The 23,845-nt window shown below is 38.7% G+C and overlaps 1 protein-coding gene across 3 annotated transcripts in view; it reads right to left on the minus strand.

Annotated features, from left to right (window-relative positions):
• PHEX (phosphate regulating endopeptidase X-linked) overlaps positions 1-23,845 on the minus strand; it is a 243,611-nt gene that overhangs the window by 48,405 nt on the left and 171,361 nt on the right. For all 3 annotated transcript variants that reach the window (XM_049871405.1, XM_049871406.1, XM_049871408.1), the window contains 2 exons: positions 22,385-22,488; positions 2,481-2,539 (listed from right to left, as the gene is read on the minus strand). In XM_049871405.1, the coding sequence (XP_049727362.1) occupies positions 2,481-2,539; positions 22,385-22,488 (163 nt within the window). The remainder of the gene's footprint in view (positions 1-2,480; positions 2,540-22,384; positions 22,489-23,845) is intronic.

The raw sequence follows: 23,845 nt of genomic DNA on the forward strand, positions 1-23,845 counted from the left end.
TTGGCATCTCTCTTCCCCCATTTCTGCTTTCTTCCTTGCTTGTTTGAATCTCTTTTATATCTCAAAAGACATTGACTCAAGGCACACCCTATATTAATCCTGCCTCATTAGGTTAAGTGCTACGGCTGCTAACCAAAGCGTCGGCAGTTCAAATCCACCAGGTGCTCCTTGGAAACTCTGTGGGGCAGTTCTACTCTGACCTATAGGGTCGCTAAAAGTCGGAATCAACTCCACAGCACTGGGTTGGGCATTAGCATAACAAAGATAAACCAAACCCAAATGGGATTATAATCACAGGCATAGAGGTTAGGATTTACAAGACATATTTGGGGATGGGGGGGACATAATTCAATCCATAATAACAGCCACAAATCATAGGGTTTCACACACAAGCATGAATTTGCAAAAAAAAAAAAAAAAGAAAGCTGAACTACAGGTTTTTCTGTTTTCTACACAAGTATCTACTGCGTGCAGAAGTAGACTTAAATGGCATAAACCAGAAAATGATAATGGGAACTAGAATGAAATTCTCATAAATCACGATACTAAGTATAGTTACATCTTCGATGTGAAACCCGATTAAACAGATGGCCACATGCTGTCAGAGTCAGTCCCTAATCAATAAAGATGTTCATTTTAGAAAATCACCTCAATTTTTCACTTCTTCAGTGAAGCAAAAAGAAGGTAGTGGTGGGGGGATGGGGAAACCCAGGGAACCCAGTGGGGAAATGTATAAGGAAAAACTCCACCTGTCTTAATTTGTAGTCTAGAAAATCAGAAAGAAGAGGGGAAAAAAAAGTCACCCAAAGGATTCCCTGTCATCTTGCCTGGGAATGTAATTTACAATGAGAGTGAGCAGTGGTCATTAGGAAAATAGAAACAGCTTGAATCTCTTAATTAAAATACTGCTTCAAATTGTTCATTCCAAAACCCCTCTTCCCATGAGCTCTCACGAAACCATTGGGTTACCCTGAAATGGCTGCTTCTTCAGTAAACCTCTAATTGGATCGGCCCTTTCCAGGCAAGAAAAGAGCTGAAAGGGGATGATCCTTGGAGGCAGAACTCTTACTGGATATACTTAAGTGTCCAAAGGAGCAGTAAGCATTCACTGACATTTGAAAGTGCGTGTGGAAACACTGGCTAAGAGATTATCACATCACCTTTCCTTGCATAAGAGCTGATCTATTACATTCACTAAAACAAAACAAAAATTAAGTCTCCCAATGCCAAGTGTTGATGAAAATGAGGCACAATGGTAATGCTTCTGCACTTTGGAACATCCATTTTAGAAAACATTTGGTGTTTGTTATCTGGTAAAGCTGAGCATTTGCATACCCTAACCAAAACCCATTGCCGCTCTGAGTCAATTCCAACTCATAGCGACCCTACAGGACAGTGTAGAACTGCACCATAGAGTTTCCAAGGAGTGCCTGGTAGATTCGAACTGCCAACCTCTTGGTTAGCAGCCATAGCATTTAACCGCTACACCACCAGGGTTTCCTTGCATACCCTAGAAACCAGGAATTCCACTCCTAGGTATATACCCCAAGCACGTGTATCAAGGGACATGTACAAGAGTAGTCATAGCAGCGCTGTTCATAATACGAAAAACTGAAGATAAAAAACACATAGAACTATCAGCAGTACAACAGTAAATGACCTACTACCACATGCTATGTGGCTAAATCACAGAAACAACATGTTGAACAAAAAAACAGTTGCTGAGGATTGCATACAGTACGACATCACTTATTATGTTAAAAAAAAAGCAACTAAAAATAAACAATTTACTGCTTAAGGAGATATACATAAAATGGTCTAAAATTTTATTTAAAAATAGGAAAACGATAAACACAAAAATCTGAATGGTGGTTACCTCTACCGTTAAGGGAGAGGGACGTGGGCAGATGCAATGACATTGATAATGTTCCGGGTTCTTGGTTGGGTTGTGGATTCATAGGTATGTATTTATTTTATCACATGTTTTCTTATATACGATATTATATACTATACTAAGATATATGTTATGTATATTCTTTTGCATGGACCAAAGATAACATCATAAAATAATTTCTTTTAAAATGGGTAACCTGAACAATTTTCTATTGACCAATGGAATATTCCACATAATATTATTGTAATTCATATTGTATCAAAAAGAAGTATTATTAAGAATGTTAGCTAGAATTAATATCTCAAATATCATAAATTTCAGTGTAACATAAACCAAAACCTAACCAAACCCAGTACCGTCGAGTCGATTCCGACTCATAGTGACCCTATAGGACAGAGTAGAACTGCCCCACAGAGTTTCCAAGGAGTGCCTGGCGGATTGGAACTGCCGACCCTTTGGTTAGCAGCTGTAGCACTTAACCACTATGCCACCAGGGTTTCCTTGACCCTACCCTTAATTATATTCACTGAAAAGCTCCTTCCATTTTGTACCCAACTAGCAAGGAGACAAGGAGCCAGGTACTTACGTATCTGGTTGGTGGATGCACTGTAGAAGGCATTGACGGTCGTTGGATTTGTGAACCACCTGGAGAAAAAGAAGCAAATGCCACAGGGTGATCAGCATTATACAGGCAGAAGGGTGGCAAGGACAAATACAATGCAGCTGGACTGATGTGGAGCACAAAGGTAAATGATCACCTCAGTTTAGGGCTATTGCTCTGCTCAATGAACAATTTCATCCTAAACTGAACATAGTTCGATAAGAATATATTAATATACCTGTGGGTCATTGTTATTAACAGAAAAAGTCAGCACAAGTGCTTCTGGAAGGGCTTTAATGAGAAATTCTAGGCTCTAAAGGGCTCTCCCTGCAGATGGAAACAGCAATAAGCTGATGGTTGCCCAACGCTGCTCAATAAATTGATGGGACGGCTGCATTTCCATGCTGTATCACTTCTGACCTGTTCATTAAAATGCTTGGGGTTGGTGGTAACACATAGGGTCATGTAAAGAGAGATGAATAAGGTACAACTATGCTACCCAGAGGATCCATCTGCTTCCGTGGAAAGTGTACTTACTTAAGTACCAAAAGATCTAGTGACGGGAACAGCCTCTATTACTAACAAAGAACAAAACAAACCAGTGGCCCTTAAGTTAATTCCAACTCATGGTAACCCCATGGAGAATTGTGCTCCACAGGGTTTTCAGTGGTTGAGTCTTCAGAAGTAGGCTGCCAGGACTTTCTTCCAAGGTACTTCTGGGTGGGCTCAAACCTCCAACCTTTTGGTTAGCAACTGAGGGCTTAACATTTTCTGACACCCAGGGACCTAATATTAACTAACGGGGTTGTATTGCAAAAGTCACCTGCCTTCCTGGTATTCAGTTTTAGGATAATGTACTAGGAGATTTAGGGAGCCTCTTCCAGCCATGAAGAGTCTACAGCTCCATCTTAAATGCACAATAGGTTACATAGGTCAGGAGTTGGTAATTTGTTTTTTTTCTATAAAGAGTCAGATCTTAACTATTTCAGGCTTTGCAGGCAAAGAGGCAAAACTGAGGATATTATGTGGATACTTCTATAAAGGAGAGAGAAATTTTCCACAAGTTTTTTATTGACAAAATTCAAAAATAATAATAATGATTACATACAATTTTTTTTTTTTTAATATAACACTACTAATAAGAAGAATGTAATTCTTTGGGGGAGGATAATATTTTGCTTAATTGTAATTCAAAGTTAGTGCTTCCATTATCAAATTGACTACAAATGTTTGTTTATAAAAAATCATTCTTAGTTCATGGGCTGTACAAAAACAGGCAGCAGGTCAGATTTGGCCCACAGGCTGTAGTTTGCCAACCCCTGACTTAGATGGTTGTAAGCTTCAGCCACTACCCTGTGTGACTGAAACCAAGCAATCCTTCTTAAGCTGAACTGCTTAAAAATAAACTTATATAAATCCTTTTTAGAATAATCATTTCACTAATTTATGTCTGACTAGAAAATAATTATTTCAAACTAATAGACTAAGTTATGTTGAACTAATATGGAACAGGTAGGAAACCCTTTCATTCATGGGAGATTCTGGTTGGCCCATTCATACATTATTCCCACCTGTAAAGAATTTTATGAATATGTCATCTTCTATTATTATTACCTTACATTCACTGTCACAGCGACCCTATAGGGTCACTATGAGTTGGAATGGACTCGATGGCAGTGAGTTTGGTTTTTTGGTTTTAACATTCACTGTGCACTTATTATTCCATTTGTAGTTTATTCTCTATAGCAACTATAGGAATTATTAGCCCATTTCACAGAAGAGGACCCTGAGACTTACAAGCATTATATACTTACACAAGGTCTGGTATGTCTGACTTCAAAGCCATTTCTCTTAAATATTATCTAGAAACATTACTGGAAATGAAGGAAGTGCCTCCCCTCTCATCAAAACTGAAACCTAGACTCATTTACATCAAGTATATATTCTTTAACTTCAAATTTAGGGATAAGTATTATAATGACATGTGCAAAGACCTGGAGTTAGAAAACCAAAAGGGAAGAACACACTTGGCATTTCTCAAGCTGAAAGAACTCAAGAAAAGATTCAAGCCTCCAGTTGCAATATCGAAGGATTCTATGAGGAAAATATTAAACAATGCAGGAAGCATCAAAAGAAGATAGAAGGAACATACAGAGCCACTATACCAAAAAGAATTGGTCGACATTCAACCATTTCAGGAGGTGGCATATGATCAGGAATTGTTGGTACTGAAGGAAGAAGTCCAAGCTGCACTGAACACATTGGTGAAAAACAACCAAGAATTGATGGAATACCAATTGAGATGTTTCAACAAATGGATGCAGTGCTTGAAGTGCTCGCTCATTTATGCCAAGAAACTTGGAATACAGCTACCTGGCAAACTGACTGGAAAAACTGGAAGAGACCCATATTTATGCCTATTCCCAAGAAAGGTGATCCAACCAAATGTGGAAATTATTGAACAATATCATTAATATTGCACACAAGTAAAATTTTGCTGAATGAAGAGAATTCAAAAATGGTTGCAGCAATACATCGACGGGAAACTGCCAGAAATTCAACCCAGATTCAGAACAGGATGTGGAACAAGGGATATCATTGCTGATGTTAGGCGGATCTTGGCTGAAAGCGGAGAAAACAGGAAGATGTTTACCTGTGTTTTATTGACTATGCAAAGGCATTCGGCCATATGGATCATAACAAATTATGGATAACACTGCGAAGAATGGGAATTCCAGAGCACTTAATTGTACTCATGAAGAACCTGTACATAGATCTAGAGGAAGTCATTTGAACAGAACAAGGGGATACTGTGTGATTTAAAGTCAGGAAAGGTGTGTGTCAGGGTTGTATCCTTTCACCATACTTATTCAATCTGTATGCTGAGCAAATAATCCGAGAAGCTGGACTATATGAAAAAGAACGGGGCATCAGGATCAGAGGAAAACTCATTAACAACCTGCATTACCCAGATGATACAACCTTTCTTGTTGAAAGTGAGGAGGACTTGAAACACTGATGAAAATCAAAGACTATAGCCTTTGCTATGGATTATACCTCAACATAAAGGAAACAAAAATCCTCACAACTGGACCAATAAGCAACATCATGATAAATGGAGAAAAGATTGAAGTTGTCAAGGATTTCATTGTACTTGGATCCACAATCAACACCCTTGGAAACAGCAGTCAAGAAATCAAATAATGCATCGCATTTGGGCAAATCTGCTGCAAAAGACCTCTTTAAAGTGTTAAAAAAAAAAAAAACAGATGTCACCTTGAGCACTGAGGTGTGTGTGACCCTAACCATGGTGTTTTCAGTCACCTCATATGCATGCGAAAGCTAGACAATGAATAAGGAAGACTGAAGAAGAATTGACACCTTTGAATTAGGGTGCTGGCGAAGAATATTAAATATACCATTGACTGCCAAAAGAACGAACAAATCTGTCTTGGAAGAAGCACAGCCAGAATGCTCCTTAGAAGCAAGGATAGCAAGACATTCTTTGGACATATTATCAGAAGGGCTCAGTCTCTGGACATCATGTTTGGTAAATTAGAAGGTCAATGAAAAAGAGGGAAACCAACAAGATGGATTGACACAGTGACTGCAACAATGGGCTCAAGCACAAAAACGATTGTGAGGATGGCGCAGGACTGGGCAGTGTTTCGTTCTGTTGTACACAGGGTCACTATGGGTAGGAACCAACTGGACATCACCTAACAACAACAGCATTTCAACAAACCCTAATGTTTACCAAAAACTTTCTGACTGGCCTACTTTCCTGAGGCTCCCCTGACCTATAGAACGATAAAATAATAAATTTGATTTATTTTAAGCTGCTGCAATTGTGATAATTTCTTACAGCAACAACAGAAAACTAATACACGACTGAAAGAACCCAGCATTTGTATGTCTATTATTTGGATCAAGAGGAAAAATCCAGATGCTTCTCAACTTGGCTACTAAATGGCATTGAACTTTGCTATTTTCTAATGAAAGGCTGCCTGTCGGGGTTTTAAAATGTATTTGCAAATTTTTTTTACACTCCTACCATTAAGAGGTAGGTACAGTCTAAATTCCTCTCCCCTGAATACGGGCCTGCTTTAGCAACTCACTTCTAAAGAATAAAATGCAGTGGAAATGAAACTGTGTGGTTTCCAAGGTAAGACAATAAAAGATGATACAACTGCTCCTGGCTTGCTTGCTTGCTTGCCCGCTCGCTTGCTCTCAAAGAAGTTGCTCTTAGAACTTTCTGGGTCAGCCAACATGCTTAAAAAAGCCCAGTACACATGTAGAGGCCACATGGCTCCAGTATCAACTAGTAGGCATGGAAGAGAGGACGCCTTTGAGATGACTCCAGCCCCAGCCACTCTCTGACTGCAACTTCATGAAATACCATGAGTAAGAACCACCCAGATGAGCCTAGTCGCCCCCAGAATGAAGAGAGAGAAAAATAAATATTGCTGTTTTAACTCACTCAATTTTAGGTGGTTTGTTATGTATCAATAGATAACTGGAGCACTGAAAAGTTGGCTGTCCACAGACTAAGTCCTCCCCAATAGACCGAATTTTCCCAGAAAAATGTTTTGCTTGCCCAGCACAATGGTTAAAAAAAAAAAATTACTGAATTAGAACTCCTTTAAGTGGGATATGTAATCACCAGTTCTCTACAGTCCCCACCACTCCCTATTGTTTAGACAGGTCCAGGTCACATATTTGTTAACAGTCTAGGCCCTGAAGTCATTTGAATTTGCACATCTTATCTCCCAACAAGATTTTAAGTTCCTTATTGGCTCAGCAAAGATCACCATGAATAAACAAGTAGTGTCTTTGGGGTACTCCTGCAGTCTGTGTTTGGGGAAGGATTTAATGGATAAGGTAGGGAGAAGCCACATATAAATTTCAAATCCCAAAATATAAGAGGAGGAAATTATATCAGACAATAGGTTATACAAAGGGAGAATAATACTGAAATGTAATTATTTGAAGGTAAAGACATTGCTACCCTGATTTCTTTGAACTACATAAAACAGATATATATCAGGCTAAATTTCTGCAATTATCAACTCTTAAACATAGCCTAGGGAATATGGAATGAAAGAACCATTGGATATTTATTGCTTTATCACACATATCCTACAGATTAAACCATTCCTGTTCCATGCAATACATAATGTTTTTGCAAACAAAAATTCTGGGCAGGGCTACAATTTGTATAGACATTTGATGTATTTTTGCATATTCTTTCAAAAGCTAGAGAAAGAGAATCCAGACATGTTTGGTCACACTAGAATGAGTTAATAGGGAAGCCGGTTTAAAATCATTTCTGTCAAAGAAAGGGGATCCTGAGGGAAAGAAATTACTTTTGACTCAAGCCGAGCAGTGAAGTAAATCCTCCATTTTTAAGTAAGCTGATGAAGTGACAATTCTGAGAACCAAACCCTAAATATGTACCTTCAGGGATGACCACCCAATTAATTTCATTCTTGCTGACATTTCCCGTCACGTTAGAAACTTCTTCAATGCACATTAGTGCAGCTAAAATGGATTCCATGAGAATGAAAGATAAATGGTATTTATCTCCTATACCCACAAAGAAGCAAAATGTTATTTCAGGGCTATGTGGAGGGTTAAAGGGAATAAATAATTATGACCTGCTGCTCAAAGTAAGCTGGTGTAGTGGAGCTACTCCAGAATCATCTCCACTTGATTAACTCATGAATTTTCAGACCTGAAAGATGTCGATTAAAGCCAATGGGTATCATAAAGCTTAAATTCCCTACAATGCCTGAAAGGACCAGCCAGCCATTTCCTTAAAAAAAAAAAAAACTATCATATCACTTTACTCTGCAAATGTTGTAATGTTGACATTCCTGAAATAGACATATAGTCTGAGGAAACAAGAATTATAAGCATTGTGCTGCTTTTCATACTTAAAGAACTTTTCTAGAAATATTAACCATTTTAACACCTTTGTAAAAGAGGTATTTGTTTTCATTGACCGAGAAGAAAACTACACAAATCACACAGTTTGCCTTAGCCCACAAAGTCAGCCAGCATTTTTCCAAGGCATGAATAAAATATGAGAAATAGTCGAGACCATTAGAATCTGACAGCCTATCAGCATTTTAGGGTGATGTTAAAGATGGCACATTTAGGGATTTTTCAATTAGGAACCCAGGCATTGCTATACACCCAAATAAATAACATCATTTTGAAATTGAAGAATTAAAATTACTATCAATAATACTTACAGCTAGGAAACACCCTAAACCTGCTCAAAACTTGAGTTTTGCACTTTAGTTGCAATGGTTTTGTCAGCCTTCCTCACCCAGGGGTGAGAAGCCACTCTGGAGGCTTAACCTTTTCCCATGGCTGCACATTTTGGGGGAGTATGAGTGGAAATAGAGGGCAGGGTTTCCTTCCTCCCTAGGATCCAGAGGGTACAATATGGTATTACCCAGAGGAAGAAAGAAAAGATATGACAGCAAAAACCTGAGAAATGAGAAACAAAAGCACAGCAGAAAAGAGATTATTTATATTAAAACACTAGAGGGTGCATTTTAATCTCCAAGTTAGAATTTATTCTTCACTTACCAGAGACTCTAAAGAAATCTGTTAATTTTTATTAAATCATATTTCATAATATGTATTGTATCCTTTCACCAGACGTGTGCAGTCTGTACGCTGAGCAAATAATTCAAGAAGCTGGGCTATATGAAGAAGAACGGGGCATCAGGATTGGGGGAAGTCTCATTAACAACCTGCGATATGCAGATGACACAACTTTGCTTGCTGAAAGTGAAGAGGACTTGAAGCACTTACTAATGAAGACCAAAGACCACAGCCTTCAGTATGGATTGCACCTCAACATAAAGAAAACAAAAATCCTCACAACTGGACCAATAAGCAAGGTCATAATAAACGGAGAAAATACCGAAGTTGTCAAGGATTTCATTTTACTTGGATCCATAATCAATGCCAATGGAAGCAGCAGTCAAGAAATCAAACAACACATTTCACCGGGCAAATCTGTTGCAAAGACTTCTTTAAAGTGTTAAAAAGCAAAGGTGTCACTCTGAGGATTAAGGTGCGCCTGACCCAAGCATGGTGTTTTCAGTTGCCTGGTGTGCATGTGAAAGCTGGACAATGAATAAGGAAGACCGAAGAAGAATTAATGCCTTTGAATTATGGTGTTGGTGGAGAATATTGAATATACCACATATTGCCAGAAGAACAAACAAATTTGTCTTGGAAGGAGTACAGCCAGAATGCTTCTTAGAATCAAGGATGGTGAGACTTCATCTTACATATTTTGGACATGTTATCAGGAGGGACCAGTTGCTGGAGAAGGACATCATGCTTGGTGCAGTGTGATGAATTACTTAGTATGGCCTTTCTCACCATGGTCTTGTAACTCCCACCCAGGTGATTGGGCAGGGCTGTGCAAATACGATAATGTAGCACACGAAGAGGATTGGTCAGTTTTGCCTTAAAAGAGAGTCAATTCCAGAGCAGAGAGAAGAGCCCACCGCCACCAAGCCAGGAGAGGCCCACAGGAGATGGTGCAGTGAGCTTCCCACCCCACAGAGCAAGAAAGCTGAGTACCTCTGGGCAGAGACCGAGGGCCAGGGAGAAGCCTACACCTGACCTACGAATTTGATACTTGCCAGCCTCCACAACCGCCTAAGCCATTTCCTTTATGTGGTTTGTGAGTTCTGTGAGACATTACAGTAAATTAGTGAACCCAAAGATGGGAGGGAGAGTGTTGGGGGGGAGGGAGCAGTTGATGTTAGAGATGATGGAATGGTACAGCAACTTGGAAAAGTTGGACATTTGGGACATCTTTAACCTCCACCTCATAGAAACCAGCTCCGTGCTGATTCCTATAAAAGAAATTACTCATTTACTTGGTAAAGTAGATTAAAAAAAAAAAAAAGTAGATAGTTGGCAAAAAAGAGGAAGACCCTCAACAAGGTGGATTGACTTAGTGGCTGCAACAATGGGCTCAAGCACAATGACAATTGTGAGGATGGCAGGACTGGGAAGTGTTTCATTCTATTGTGTATAGGGTCGCTATGAGTCAGAGCCAACTCCACAGCACCTAACAAGAGCAACAGCAACATAGTATGTGAACTACGACATTACATTGCATGTTGTCAATATTGTCTGTAATGGCCACGTTTAAATACAAGAAAGCTTTGTTCTTCAGCATGCTAAGCAAAAGCATGTGAGTTTGCATTTTCAAAATGGCCAGTAACTGAAAATTGTACCACTTGGGAAGGAGGCTGGGAAAAAGATGACCAGGATACTTTTGCCAGATTTTCTAACTAGGCTGGTGACATGCTTCCTAAATCCCTAGGGCTCTATTTCTTCATCTGCAGACTAAAAGAATTAAGTCTTTCTCTGCTTTAAAATCATTCGTGTAGCAGTAGAAAACCAACTTGCTATTTAAAATACCATCTGATCTCTGTGGAGAGTAAATTCTGTTAAAGAAAATCTCAGAGTCAATTGGCTAAGCATCTTAAGGATTTTCAATATTCACATGTGGCCCTTGAGCTGAGTCTGGAAGCAGAGGCTAGGGAGAATGGAATTGCTTTGTCAGAAGAGTAAGAATCATTTGGAAGTGGGCAGTGGGATGGAGAAAGGTAGAAGGAAGGAGAGGAGAGAGGAGCCAGCCAGTTCATAAGAGGCTGAGATGCTATGAGAGAGAGGTGAAAATCCCTGGTGGCCTAAAGGGCTGGTAGACAATAACTAACACCCGAATTTAGATTATTTGTACTTTTATTAAATAGAACCCCTTTTCTCCATAAATCTTCAGTAAACTCAGCTGCCAACACATATATATGAGATAAGCTGTGGTGGGAGAGATTAGCATTCAAGGAAAGAGACGGAGTCCCACATCTGGGCCAATGTAAAGCACAACTGGGCAGTGTCTATAGCAAGTTGAGTTGCTCCAACAACTGGCAGCATCTCTAATATGGAGGAGCCCCAGAGAAGACCCTAAAAACTCACAAAAATACTGGTGAGAGCCTTGAATTTCCTACACATTGCAAAAAGAAGAATTTGAACTGATCTGAAGTAGATCTCAAAGGATGGAATGATCTAAAGCTACATACATCTGTAACTACCATATTATATGTAGATGATCATAGGGATATCAGAAATAATTTACTGAATTCATAGGATTTAAGAAGCTACTTTTAGAACTCTAAATCCAAAATTTCTATTGAATTATTTAAGTTGGGAATGAAACAGGATAGATGAACTCAGAGATAATATGATGGAAGGAGAGAACCAGGCCAGTCAAGCAGTTGGCTTTAAACCAGTGATTTCTCATTTCCATAGAAGTTCTAAAGCCGCCCACTGCCTTCTTCCTTTGTGCTCTTGATTGGAGTCAGGGATGGGTGGGAGGATAATTCAGCTTTAGGCCTACTCCTTAAAGTCAGTAACTTGGAACTAACTTTTGGCTGTGTTATAAGAAGATTTGAAGGGCAGAGGGCAAGGATGGCCAGATGGGAGTCATGGCTAAAAGGGAGAGGTGGAAATCATAGATTAAGCCAAGGTAGGGTATGGGGGTCTATGCATTCCGGGAGCCTATGGTTTCTAGAGCCAGGATAGGGTAAAGAGTTGGAAAGGAATGAGTAACAAAAGAACAGTGTCTTAGCTACATAGTGCTACTGTAACACAAATACTACATGTGGGTGGTTTTAAAGAAAATAAATTTATTTTCCCTTAGTTCTGGAGGCCAAAAGTTCAAATCAGGGTCTTGGCCATGTTGATTCCTTCCTTGGCAATAGTCTTGGGCGTTCCTTGGTTCATTGGCTTATAGACGATCCTCACGTGGCATCTGTCTTCCCTGGTATATGCTCACCTCTGTGTCTAATTTGCTCTTTTTATAACTCAAAAGTGATTAGGTTCGGGACCCACCCTATTCTGGTATGCCCTCAACTGTCAGATTGGTTACATGATAGTAGAATGTATTACAGAAGGTGATCTGCCCTTCCCAAAGTCAACTGATTTAATCCTGTGATTAAGTCATAAGAGCATATGGCCAGAATTTCAATACATATTTAAAAAAAAAAAAAAACGTATTTTAGGGGGACATAATTCAACTCCTAATACCTAAAGAGCATAAAAAGAGCTAACCAAAATCAAAACCAGAATATCAGTCAAGGTTAAAAAACTGGGCCATGGAAGCCAGGTTTCAAAAAAACCCTTTCCACAAAACTTAAGTATAGAGGTGGACCCAAGATGGCAGAATAGACACACACGTCCAGCGAGCCCACATTACAACAAAGACCCAAAAAAAAAAAAAGTGAAATGAGTATATTTATGACAAGCTAGGAGCCCTGAGCATCAAAGACAAGCTTAGAAAATGAACTGAGGGGCACGGGGAGGAAGAGACCGTTCAGAAGCGGAAAGGAGTTACCAGACCTGAATCACGGGGAGCCCTCAAGCACCATTCCCAGAGTGGCGGTGGTGGTGGGCTGGTACTAGCGTTTGGCCGCAGTTTCCTCAGGGAGACGCAGCCAGCCACACAGCCTACTCACACCTCCGGAAATGGAGAAGAACAGCGCTCTCTGCAAAAGCTAAGTACTTGCATATATTTTACTGCACCTCCCCCCACCCCCAAGCTGGCTTCAGCAGCTGAATTCCCTGGGCCTGAGAAAGGCCCTGTTGGCCGCCTAGAGCCATCCTCCTGGCCTTGGAGAAGGAAAAAATTTGCAATTGGGGGAAAAGATAATTTGCCAGCTCCACTAACCAGGGGAGCTCAGGACAGAAGCGGATCCTGTCCAGGCATAAACAGTCTGTGGACTTTGAGTACCTTTCCCTTCTGCATGGACCTGTGTGGGCCTATTTCAGAAGAATAGGCCCTTGTTGGCAGACTCCAACCATTTCAGCTGTACAGTGGAGAGGTGGGTGTTGGATGTTTGACACCACTTTGCCTATGAAACAGGGTCCTCACCTACCCACATCAGCGTCCTAAGGACTGGTAGCTCCACTCAGGTTACACAGCCACCTGCGACAGGGGTCCAAGGATAACTGGTACCTCCCAGTCCTTACAACCCAAAACACTGGGTGCCCATGGTCTGTCTACAGAGCCCACCCACCTGCACACTCTGGGAAACAGGGACATGCTTTCCTCAGAGACACTTAGGGGTTGGTTCTCATCCCCCTGCCTTGTTCAGAGCGTGACCACCTGCTGCAATCAGCTACTGGTAAATACACCTATCACCCCTACCCCACTAAGACTGTAGGACACAGCCTGTACCACACACTTGATGATCAGCTACCTGGACGCCTGAGCTGAATTCATACAAGAAAACTGAATGGATTCTTAGACTGATATACCTGATAACAGTTCTAGCCAGCTGGGGACAGGACACCAGATCTCCAAAGGTGAAAATAATCAAGGTAGCTCACTCAAGCAACCCATAGGGGTATACCAAAACAAAACAAAGCAAGCAGCTATGACACAGTAAGCAAGCATAAACTAATACAATAACTTATAGATGGCTCAGAGACAACAGTCGATATCAAGTCACATAAAGAAACAGGCCATGATCACATCAACAGGCTCGCAAAACAAAGAATCCAGGGATCTTTTAGATGAAAGTGCATTCCTGGAATTACCAGATGCAGAATACAAAAGTTTAATATACAGAACCCTTCAAGACATCAGGAAGGAAATGAGGCAATACGCAGAACAAGCCAAGGATCACACAGATAAAGCAACTGAAGAAATGAGAAGGATTATTCAGGAACATAATGACAAGTTTAATAAGCTGGAAAAATCCATAGACAGACAGGAATCAGAAATTCAGAAGATTAACAATAAAATTACAGAAGTAGACAACTCAATAGAAAGTCAGAGGAGAAGAATTAAGCAAGTAGAAGCTAGAACTTCTGAACTTGAAGATAAATCACTTGGCACTAATATATCTGGAAAAAAATTAGATAAAAGAATTCAAAAAAACTGAAGAAAACTTAAGAATCATGTGGGACTCTATCAAGAGAAATAACCTATGAGTGATTGGGGTACCAGAACAGGGAGGGATAAGGGAAAATACAGAGAGAATTGTTGAAGATTTGTTGGCAGAAGACTTCCCTGATATCATGAAAGATGAGAAGATATCTATCCAAGATGCTCATCGAACTCCACATAAGGTAGATGTTAAAAGAAAGTCACCAAGACATATTATAATCAAAATTGACAAAACCAAAGATAGAGAATTTTAAGAGCAGCTAGGGATAAACGAAAAGTCACCTACAAAGGAGAGCCAATAAGAATAAACTCAGACTACTCAGCAGAAACATGCAGGCAAGAAGGCACTGGGATGACTTATTTAAAATATTGAAGGAAAAACATTGCCAGCCAAGAATCATATATCCAGCAAAACTGTCCCTTAAATACGAAGGTGAAATTAGGACATTTCCAGATAAACAGAAGTTTAGGGAATTCATAAAAACCAAACCAAAACTACAAGAAATACTAAAGGGAGTTCTTGGGTTAGAAAATCAATAATATCAGGTATCAACACAAGACTAGAACACTGGGCAGAGCAACCAGACAGGGAAACCCAAAAAAAAAAAAAAACAAAAAAAAAACCTCAAAACAGAGTAACTGCGATGTTATTATATAAAAGAAGACAACATTAAAACAATAAAGAGGGATTAAGAAATATAATCATAGATCTTCCATATGGAGAAGAAGACAAGGCAATACAAAGAAATAAAAGTTAGGTTTAAATTTAGAAAAAATAGAGGTAAATAATAAGGTAACCACAAAGGAGACAAACTATCCTACTCACCAAAATAAAATACAAGGAAAAAATAGAGACTCAGCAGAAACAAAACCAACAACAACAAATATGAGGAAAGGACAATATATAAAGATAACCTACTCAGCACAAAAAATTAAGCGGGAAAAAGAAACTGTCAACAACGCATAAAAAAAGACATCAAAATGATAGCACTAAATTCATACCCATCCATAACTATGCTGAATGTAAACGGACTAAATGCACCAATAAAGAGACAGAGAGTGGCAGAATGGATTAAAAAACAAGATCCATATATATGCTGCCTACAAGAGACTCACCTTAGACTTAGAGACTCAAACAAACTAAAACTCAAAGGATGGAAAAAAATATATCAAGCAAACAACAATCTAAAAAGATCAGGAGTGGCAATATTAATTTCTGACAAAATAGACTTTAAAGTTAAATCCATTGTAAAGGATAAGGAAGGACACTATGATTAAAGGGACAATACACCAAGAAGATATAACCATATTAAATATTTATACACCCAATGACAGGGCTGCAAGATACATCAAACGAACTCTAACAGCATTGAAAAGTGAGATAGACAGCGCCACAATAATAGTAGGAGACTTCAACATAGCACTTTGGCGAAGGACAGGACATCCAGAAAGAAGCTCAATAAAGACACGGAAGATCTAAATGCCACATTTAATCAACTTGACCTCATAGGCATATACAGAACACTCCACCCAACAGCAGCCAACTATACTTTCTTTTCTAGTGCACATGGAACATTCTCTAGAACAGACCACATATTAGGTCATAAAGCAAGCCTTAGCAGAATCCAAAACATTTAAATATTACGAAGCATCTTCTCTGACCATAAGGCCATAAAAGTGGAAATCAGTAACAGAAAAAGCAGGGAAAAGAAATCAAACCCTTGGAAACTGAACAATACCCTGCTCAAAAAAGACCAGATTACAGAAGACATTAAGGATGGAATCCAATGAGAATGAAAACACTTCCTATTAGAACCTTTGGGACCCAGCAAAAGCTGTGCTCAGAGGCCAGTTTATATCAATAAATGCACACATACAAAAAGAAGAAAGGGCCAAAATCAAAGAATTATACCTATATCTTGAACAAATAGAAAGAGAGCAACAAAAGAAACGCTCAGGCACCAGAAGAAAACAAATAATAAAAATTAGAGCATAACTAAATGAAATAGAAAACAGAAAAACAATTGAAAGAATTAACAAGACCAAAAGCTGGTTCTATGAAAAAATCAACAAAATTGATAAACCACTGGCCAAACTGACAAAAGAAAAACAGGAGAGGAAGCAAATAACCCAAATAAGAAATGGATGGGTGATATGACAACAGACCCAACTGAAATTCAAAGAATCATATCAGATTACTCTAACAAATTTGAAAACCTAGAAGAAATGGATGAATTCCTAGAAACACACTACCTACCTAAACTAACACAAACAGAGGTAGAACAACTAAATACACCCATAACAAAAGAAGAGATTGAAAAGGTAATCAAAAAACTCCCAACAAAAAAAAAAAGCCTTGGTCCAGAAGGCTTCATTGCAGAGTTCTACCAAACTTTCAGAGAAGAGTTAACACTACTACTAAAGGTATTTCAGAGCATAGAAAATGACGGAACACGACCAAACTCATTCTATGAAGCCACCATATCCCTGATACCAAAACCAGGTAAAGACACCACTAAAAAAGAAAATTACAGACCTAGGTCCCTCATGAACCTAAATGCAAAAATCCTCAACAAAATTCTAGCCAATAGAATTCAACAACATATCAAAAAAATAATTCACCATGACCAAGTGGGATTCATACCAGGTATGCAGGGATTGTTCAAGATTCATACCAGGTATGCAGGGATGGTTCAACATTAGAAAAACAATTAATATAATTCATCATATAAATAAAACAAAAGACAAGAATCACATGATTTTATCAATTGATGCAGAAAAAGCATTTGACAAAGTTCAACACCCATTCATGATAAAAACTCTCAGCAAAATAGGAATAGAAGGAAAATTCCTCAGCATAATAAAGGGCATCTATACTTTTTTTTTTATACAAAGCCAATAGCCAACATCATCCTAAATGGAGAAAGCCTGAAAACATTCCCATTGAGATCGGGAACCAGACAAGGATGCCCTTTATCACTGCTCTTATTCAACATTGTGCTAGAGGTCCTAGCCAGAGCAATTAGGCTAGACAAAGAAATAAAGGGCATCCAGATTGGCAAGGAAGAAGTATAATTATCTCTATTTGCAGACAACATGATCTTATACGCAGAAAACCCTAAGGAATCCTCCAGAAAACTACTGAAACTAATAGAAGAGTTCAGCAGACTATCGGGATACAAGATAAACATACAAAAATCAGTTGGATTCCTCTACACCAACAAAAAGAACATCGAAGAGGAAATCACCAAATCAATACCATTTACAGTAGCCCCCAAGAAGATAAAATACTTAGGAATAAATCTTACCAAAGATGTAAAAGACTTATACAAAGAAAACTACAATACACTTCTGCAAGAAACCAAAAGAGACCTACGTAAGTGGAAAAACATACCTTGCTCATGGATAGGAAGACTTAACATTATAAAAATGGCTATTCTACCAAAAGTGATCTATACATTTAATGCAATTCCAATCCAAATTCCAATGACATTCTTTAATGAGATGGAGAAACAAATCACCAACTTCATATGGAAGGGAAAGAGGCCCTGGATAAGTAAAGCATTACTGAAAAAGAAGAACAAAGTGGGAGGCCTTACTCTACCTGACTTTAGAACCTATTATACTGCCACAGTAGTCAAAACAGCCTGGTACTGCTACAACAACAGATACATGGCCCAATGGAACAAAATTGAGAATCTAGACATAAATCCATCCACATGTGAGCAGTTGATATTTGACAAAAGCCCGAAAACAGTTAAGTGGGGAAAAGACAGTCTTTTTAACAAATGGTGCTGGCATAACTGGATATCCATCTGCAAAAAAATGAAACAAGACCCATACTTCACCACATGCACAAAAATGAGCTCAAAATATATCAAAGGCCTAAATATAAAATCAAAAATGATAAAGATCATGGAAGAAAAATTAGGGACAACGTCAGGAGTCCTAATACATGGCATAAACAGTATACAAAGCCATTACAAACAATGCAGAAGAGAAACTAGATAACTGGGAGCTCCTAAAAATCAAACACCTATGCTCATCCAAAGACTTCACCAAAAGAGTAAAAAGATTACCTACAGACTGGGAAAAAGTTTTTAGCTATGACATTTCTGTTCAGCACCTGATCTCTAAAATCTACATGATACTGCAAAAACTCAACTGCAAAAAGACAAATAACCCAATTAAAAAATGGGCAAAAGATATGAACCAACACTTCACTAAAGAAGATATTCAGGTGGCTAACAGATATATGAAGAAATGCTCACGATCATTAGCCATTGGAGAAATGCAAATCAAAACTACAATGAGATTTCATCTCACTCCAACAAGGTCGGCATTAATCCAAAAAACACAAAACAATAAATGTTGGAGAGGCTGTGGACAGATTGGAACACTTACACACTTCTGGTGGGAATGTCAGATGGTACAACCACTTTGGAAATAGATTTGGAGCTTCCTTGAAAAGCTAGAAATAGAACTACCATACGATCCAGCAATCCCACTCCTCGGAATATATCCTAGAGAAATAAGAGCCTTTACACGAACAGATATATCCACACTCATGTTTATTGCAGCACTGTTTACAATAGCAAAAAGATGGAAGCAACCAAGGTGCCCATCAATGGATGAATGGATAAATAAATTATGGTATATTCACATAATGGAATACTATGCATCAATAAAGAACGCTGACGAATCTGTGAAACATTTCATAACATGGAGGAATCTGGAAGGCATTATGCTGAGGGAAATTAGTTGCAAAAGGACAAATATTGTATAAGACCATTATTATAAGAACTCAAGAAATAGTTTAAATGGGGAAGAAAATATTCTTTGTTGGTTACGAGAGGGGGGAGGGAGGGAGGGTAGGAGAGGGATATTCACTAATTACACAGTAGATAAGAACTACTTTAGGTGACGGCAAAGACAACACACAATACAGGAGAGGTCAGCACAATTGGACTAAACCAAAAGCAAAGAAGTCTCCTGAATAAACTGAATGCTTCGAAGGCCAGTGTAGCAGGGATGGGGGTTTGGGGACCATGGTTTCAGGGGACATCTAAGTCAATTGGCATAATCAAATCTATTAGGAAAACATTCTGCATCCCACCTTGGAGAGAGGCATCTGGGGTCTTAAATGCTAGCAAGCAGCCATCTAAGATGCATCAATTAGTCTCTACCCACCTGGATCAAAGGAGAATGAAGAACACCAAGGACACAAGGTAATTACGAGCCCTAGAGACAGAAAGGGCCATATAAACCAGAGACTACATCAGCCTGAGACCAGAAGAACTAAATGATGCCCAGCTACAACTGATAACTGCCCTGACAGGGAACACAACAGAGAACCCCTGAGGGAGGAGGAGAGCAGTGGGATGCAGACCCCAAATTCTCATAAAAAGACCAGACTTAATGGTCTGACTGAGACTAGAAGGACCCCAGTGGTCATGGCCTCCAGACCTTCTGTTGGCGCAGTACAGGAACCATTCCCAAAGCCAACTCTTCAGATAGGGATTGGACTGGACAATGGGTTGGAGAGGGATGCTGGTGAGGAGTGAACTTCTTGGATCAGGTGGACACTTGAGACGATGTTGGCCTCTCCTCCCTGGAGGGGAGATGAAAGGGTAGAGGGGGTTAGAAGCTGGTGAAATGGACACCAAAAGAGAGAGTGGAGGGAGGGAGCAGGGTGTCTCATTAGGGGGAGAGCAATTGGGAGTATGTTGGCAAGGTGTATATGGGTTTTTGTGTGAGAGACTGACTTGATTTGTAAACTTTCACTTAAAGCACAATAAAAATTAAAAAAAAAAAACCTTAAGTATAAAACTGGACAAAATTGTCAACAAACAGCCATTGTAGAGCTCTAGAAATTGGCCAAAGGCAGAAAACAAATTGAAAAGTGTTTATTCTTGAAAAAACTGCTAGAGCTTGGGAGTAAGTAGAAGGGAAGTCTGTGGCCTTCTTGCCTCAGGGAGTTCCCACTGATCCCAGCTCAGCCTGTGAGAGCTTAGTTTTATCAAGAAGGGGCTGATAGAAAATTAGCAGCTCTGCTGCCACAGAGGGTAGACTTATTTTGGAGGGACTGTGAAAACTTGCAGTTTTTTTCAGCTAAAAGTGGCAAACTTGGTAGGAAACAAATGGGGAAAACCCACAGTTTTGCTAGCCTGAAGTTATGGATCCCAGTGGGATAAGTGATAGACCAGCCAGAATTTAAAAGGGAGATCCTAGAACTGAATGAGCCATAGAAGGGCTAGATAAGCTCAGTCATCCTTGGCTGCCTGGAAAACTAGGTACATGTACAAGGAAGACCCAAGAAAGTCCACAGGGAAGTAAATGCTAAGGCAGATTGAGAATCGGCTACAAATTTCAGCATGCGCCTCAACTCCAAAAAACAGATCAGTTGGTAGCAGATAGAAGCCCTACAGACTCAAGGTGTTTGAGCACAACCTCTGCCCTAATTATTGGTTGGCCATGAAATTATGCAGACACAGAGGCGGCCACTAGGAGGAAGGCAGGCAAAAAAGTGAACATAAGAATTAAGAAACCGAACAAAGACGTCAGTGGCCACATATTGCAGGAGAAACAGATTCTGTAGTGTAAGTCCAGGAAACTTACTTTTATGAAAACCTCAGAAAAATAAATCAGAATTAGGAGTTGCTACATTATTTAAAATATCCAGTCTTCAACAAAAATTATAAATTATGCAGAGAAAAAGGAAGTGTTAAAAAAGCAGTCAATGAATACTGTCTCTGAGCAGGCATAGATTTTGGATTTAGCAAAGACTTCAAAGCAGCCATTATAAATTCATTCAAAAAGTTAAAATAAAATATGTTCAAAGAATTAAAGGAAAATATGATGACTCAACAAATAAAGAATTACAACAGAGAAACAGAAACTATTAAAAAATGGAAATTCTGGAGTTGAAAAGTACAATAATCAAAATGAAAAATTCACTAGATGGGCACAACAGCAAATTTGAGATGGAGAAAGAAAGAATCAGTGAATTTGAAAATAGATCAACAGAAATTACTCGATCTGGAGAACAGAAAGTAGAAAACATTGGAGAAGTGGGTCATGGTAGAACAAAGTTTAGTCCCAGGAATCAAAAGCACCATTCAGGCAGAAGAGAGGGCAATCTAAACCTGGGCTGAAGAATTTTCTCAATTTTAAGCTTTTTATTTGTTTTAAAAGACAGAAAATAATAGCACCTACACTTCACAGAATTGACATGAGGATAAAATGAATTAAAACATGTAAAGCACTTAGAACAGCATCTGAACATTGTGAAGACAAAATAATTGTTAGCTGCTATCATCATTATCATCACAATAATATACTCTCCACTAGTGGAGGAAATTATGGCTACCCTGACCCAACACCATGTAAGGAAAGGGAAAAAGGTGAATACATGATAACTGCTACTGGATGAAAATTATATAGCTAGCAGTTCTTTGACACTGATTACCACAACAAATATATTCTAGTCACTTCATAATTTTATAATTAGTTCTGATCATACTTTATTTTAAAAATACTTATTCTTTTTTAAGATTTTCAAAAGTTTCTGAGTGTGAAATTCTAGGGAAACTTTTTTTCCACATAAGTAGATCTAGAAATAATTTTAACATTTGTACCCTAATAAGCTCTCTCTCAAATGTACTGAAGTTAGGAGTGTGGAACCCATAATTAGATTGAAGATCTGAATCACATAATACCAGAAATAAGAGTTGCCAAAACATAACACAGGCTTTGCCAAACCAAGATTAACTGGCAAGCCAGCTACTCTGAGTTGAGGGAAATTACAAAGTTTGATCCAAAAAGATCCACTCCCCACCAACATATTTATCTATTTCACTGTTTTTTTTTTTGTTTTTTTTTTTTTTTTTTTACTCACTCTGTTTTTGGAACTGCTTTTCTCAGCCAGAAGAAATCAGACTGTGCTAAATACTTGCGGGTTTGCAGGACGTTGCCAAAGTAGTCAGATTCTGAAAACTTGATCTGAATGAAACAAACCACAAGCATCATTGTCCTAAGTAAAGATAAGAGATGGCTCTGAAATGAGATTCCAGTGTACCAGTGAGAGGCCAGCCTAGAAGCTTTGCCCGTCACAGCATTTCAGTCGTTACCATTTAACCTGGTATTCACAAAGCCATGAAATTTAATCTCAGTGATTTTCTTTTAAAATAAAAAGCTTAAAAATCAATATGGTCATTTCTGAATCACAGCAGAAAACAAAAAGCTGCAGTAATTTACAATGCATTTCATTTACTTTATAATTGAAAAATCTACTTTAACCTTTATGGAACATATTATCTTGGGTTTGAAATTTCTTGCTTCACATGAGTCTTTGATCTTTTCTAAAATGTGTACTTTATTTATTTGTTACATAGGTTCTGCTAATAACAGGCAGTTTGGTCAGCAGAAGCCGCCTTTAGCTTATAGATGATGATTTAGTCAAATGCTAAAATTCAATTTACTGTAATCAGCATTTGTTCATAAAGGAAAAAAAAAAGAGATTCAGAGACCTATTTTCCACCCTAAGCACAAGGAATCACCAGAATAATTTAATTATTAACAGAATTATCTATTAACACTCAAAAAAGGCTCTAGTGACTAAAAATTAGTGAAATTACAGAGGCAAATTCATAAATTATATCTTGCATGGGACAATAGAAAGTTGACAACTCACAACAATAATGTCTATTAAAATAAGGAAACAGACAATTGATTATAGAGTTTCTTTTCTCTTTTTTTTGGAAGGAGAATGGCAGACAGTTTCAATTCTGTAGGTGCTCCGTCCACAAGATTAGCAGTATTCAACCTAGATATTGGAAATAATATCCGTGCACAGTAAAAGCAATGGTTTGTAATGATCTCTGGAGTTTGGGTTTGAAAATATATTACTGTGGCAGATAAAAAAAAGAAAAACACATAAGAAAATTCTGATTAGTTGTAACTTTCTGTAAATTTAAACCCTGATGCTCCTTTAAGAAGTAAAAATTAAAGGAGAGCAACTGCATGTATATGAAACACACAGGCAGCACATTACAGATATGAACGAATACCTACAACCTGATGGTTCTAGACTTGACAGTCGCCAATGTCAACCTCCTGTCTACCTCCTCCCTAACATACAGTGGGTGCTCATTGTGTCTGTGCAGTGACTTTTGTTCAGGATTCGTCTGAGCAAAGATTCCAGTAGGCCAGGTCCAAATCTAGAGAAAGGAGTAAAGTAACTGGAGGGATGTGGAGAAAGGCAGGAACAAAAGGATCAGTTGCTGGCGTCTTTGATATTCTGCTTGTCCAACAAGTTATAAACATGTGACTTTAAATTGTCCTTCCTGCAAAACCCGTG

The sequence above is a fragment of the Elephas maximus genome, chromosome X, assembly GCF_024166365.1.
Source record: "Elephas maximus indicus isolate mEleMax1 chromosome X, mEleMax1 primary haplotype, whole genome shotgun sequence".
In the NCBI taxonomy this organism is placed as follows: domain Eukaryota; kingdom Metazoa; phylum Chordata; class Mammalia; order Proboscidea; family Elephantidae; genus Elephas; species Elephas maximus.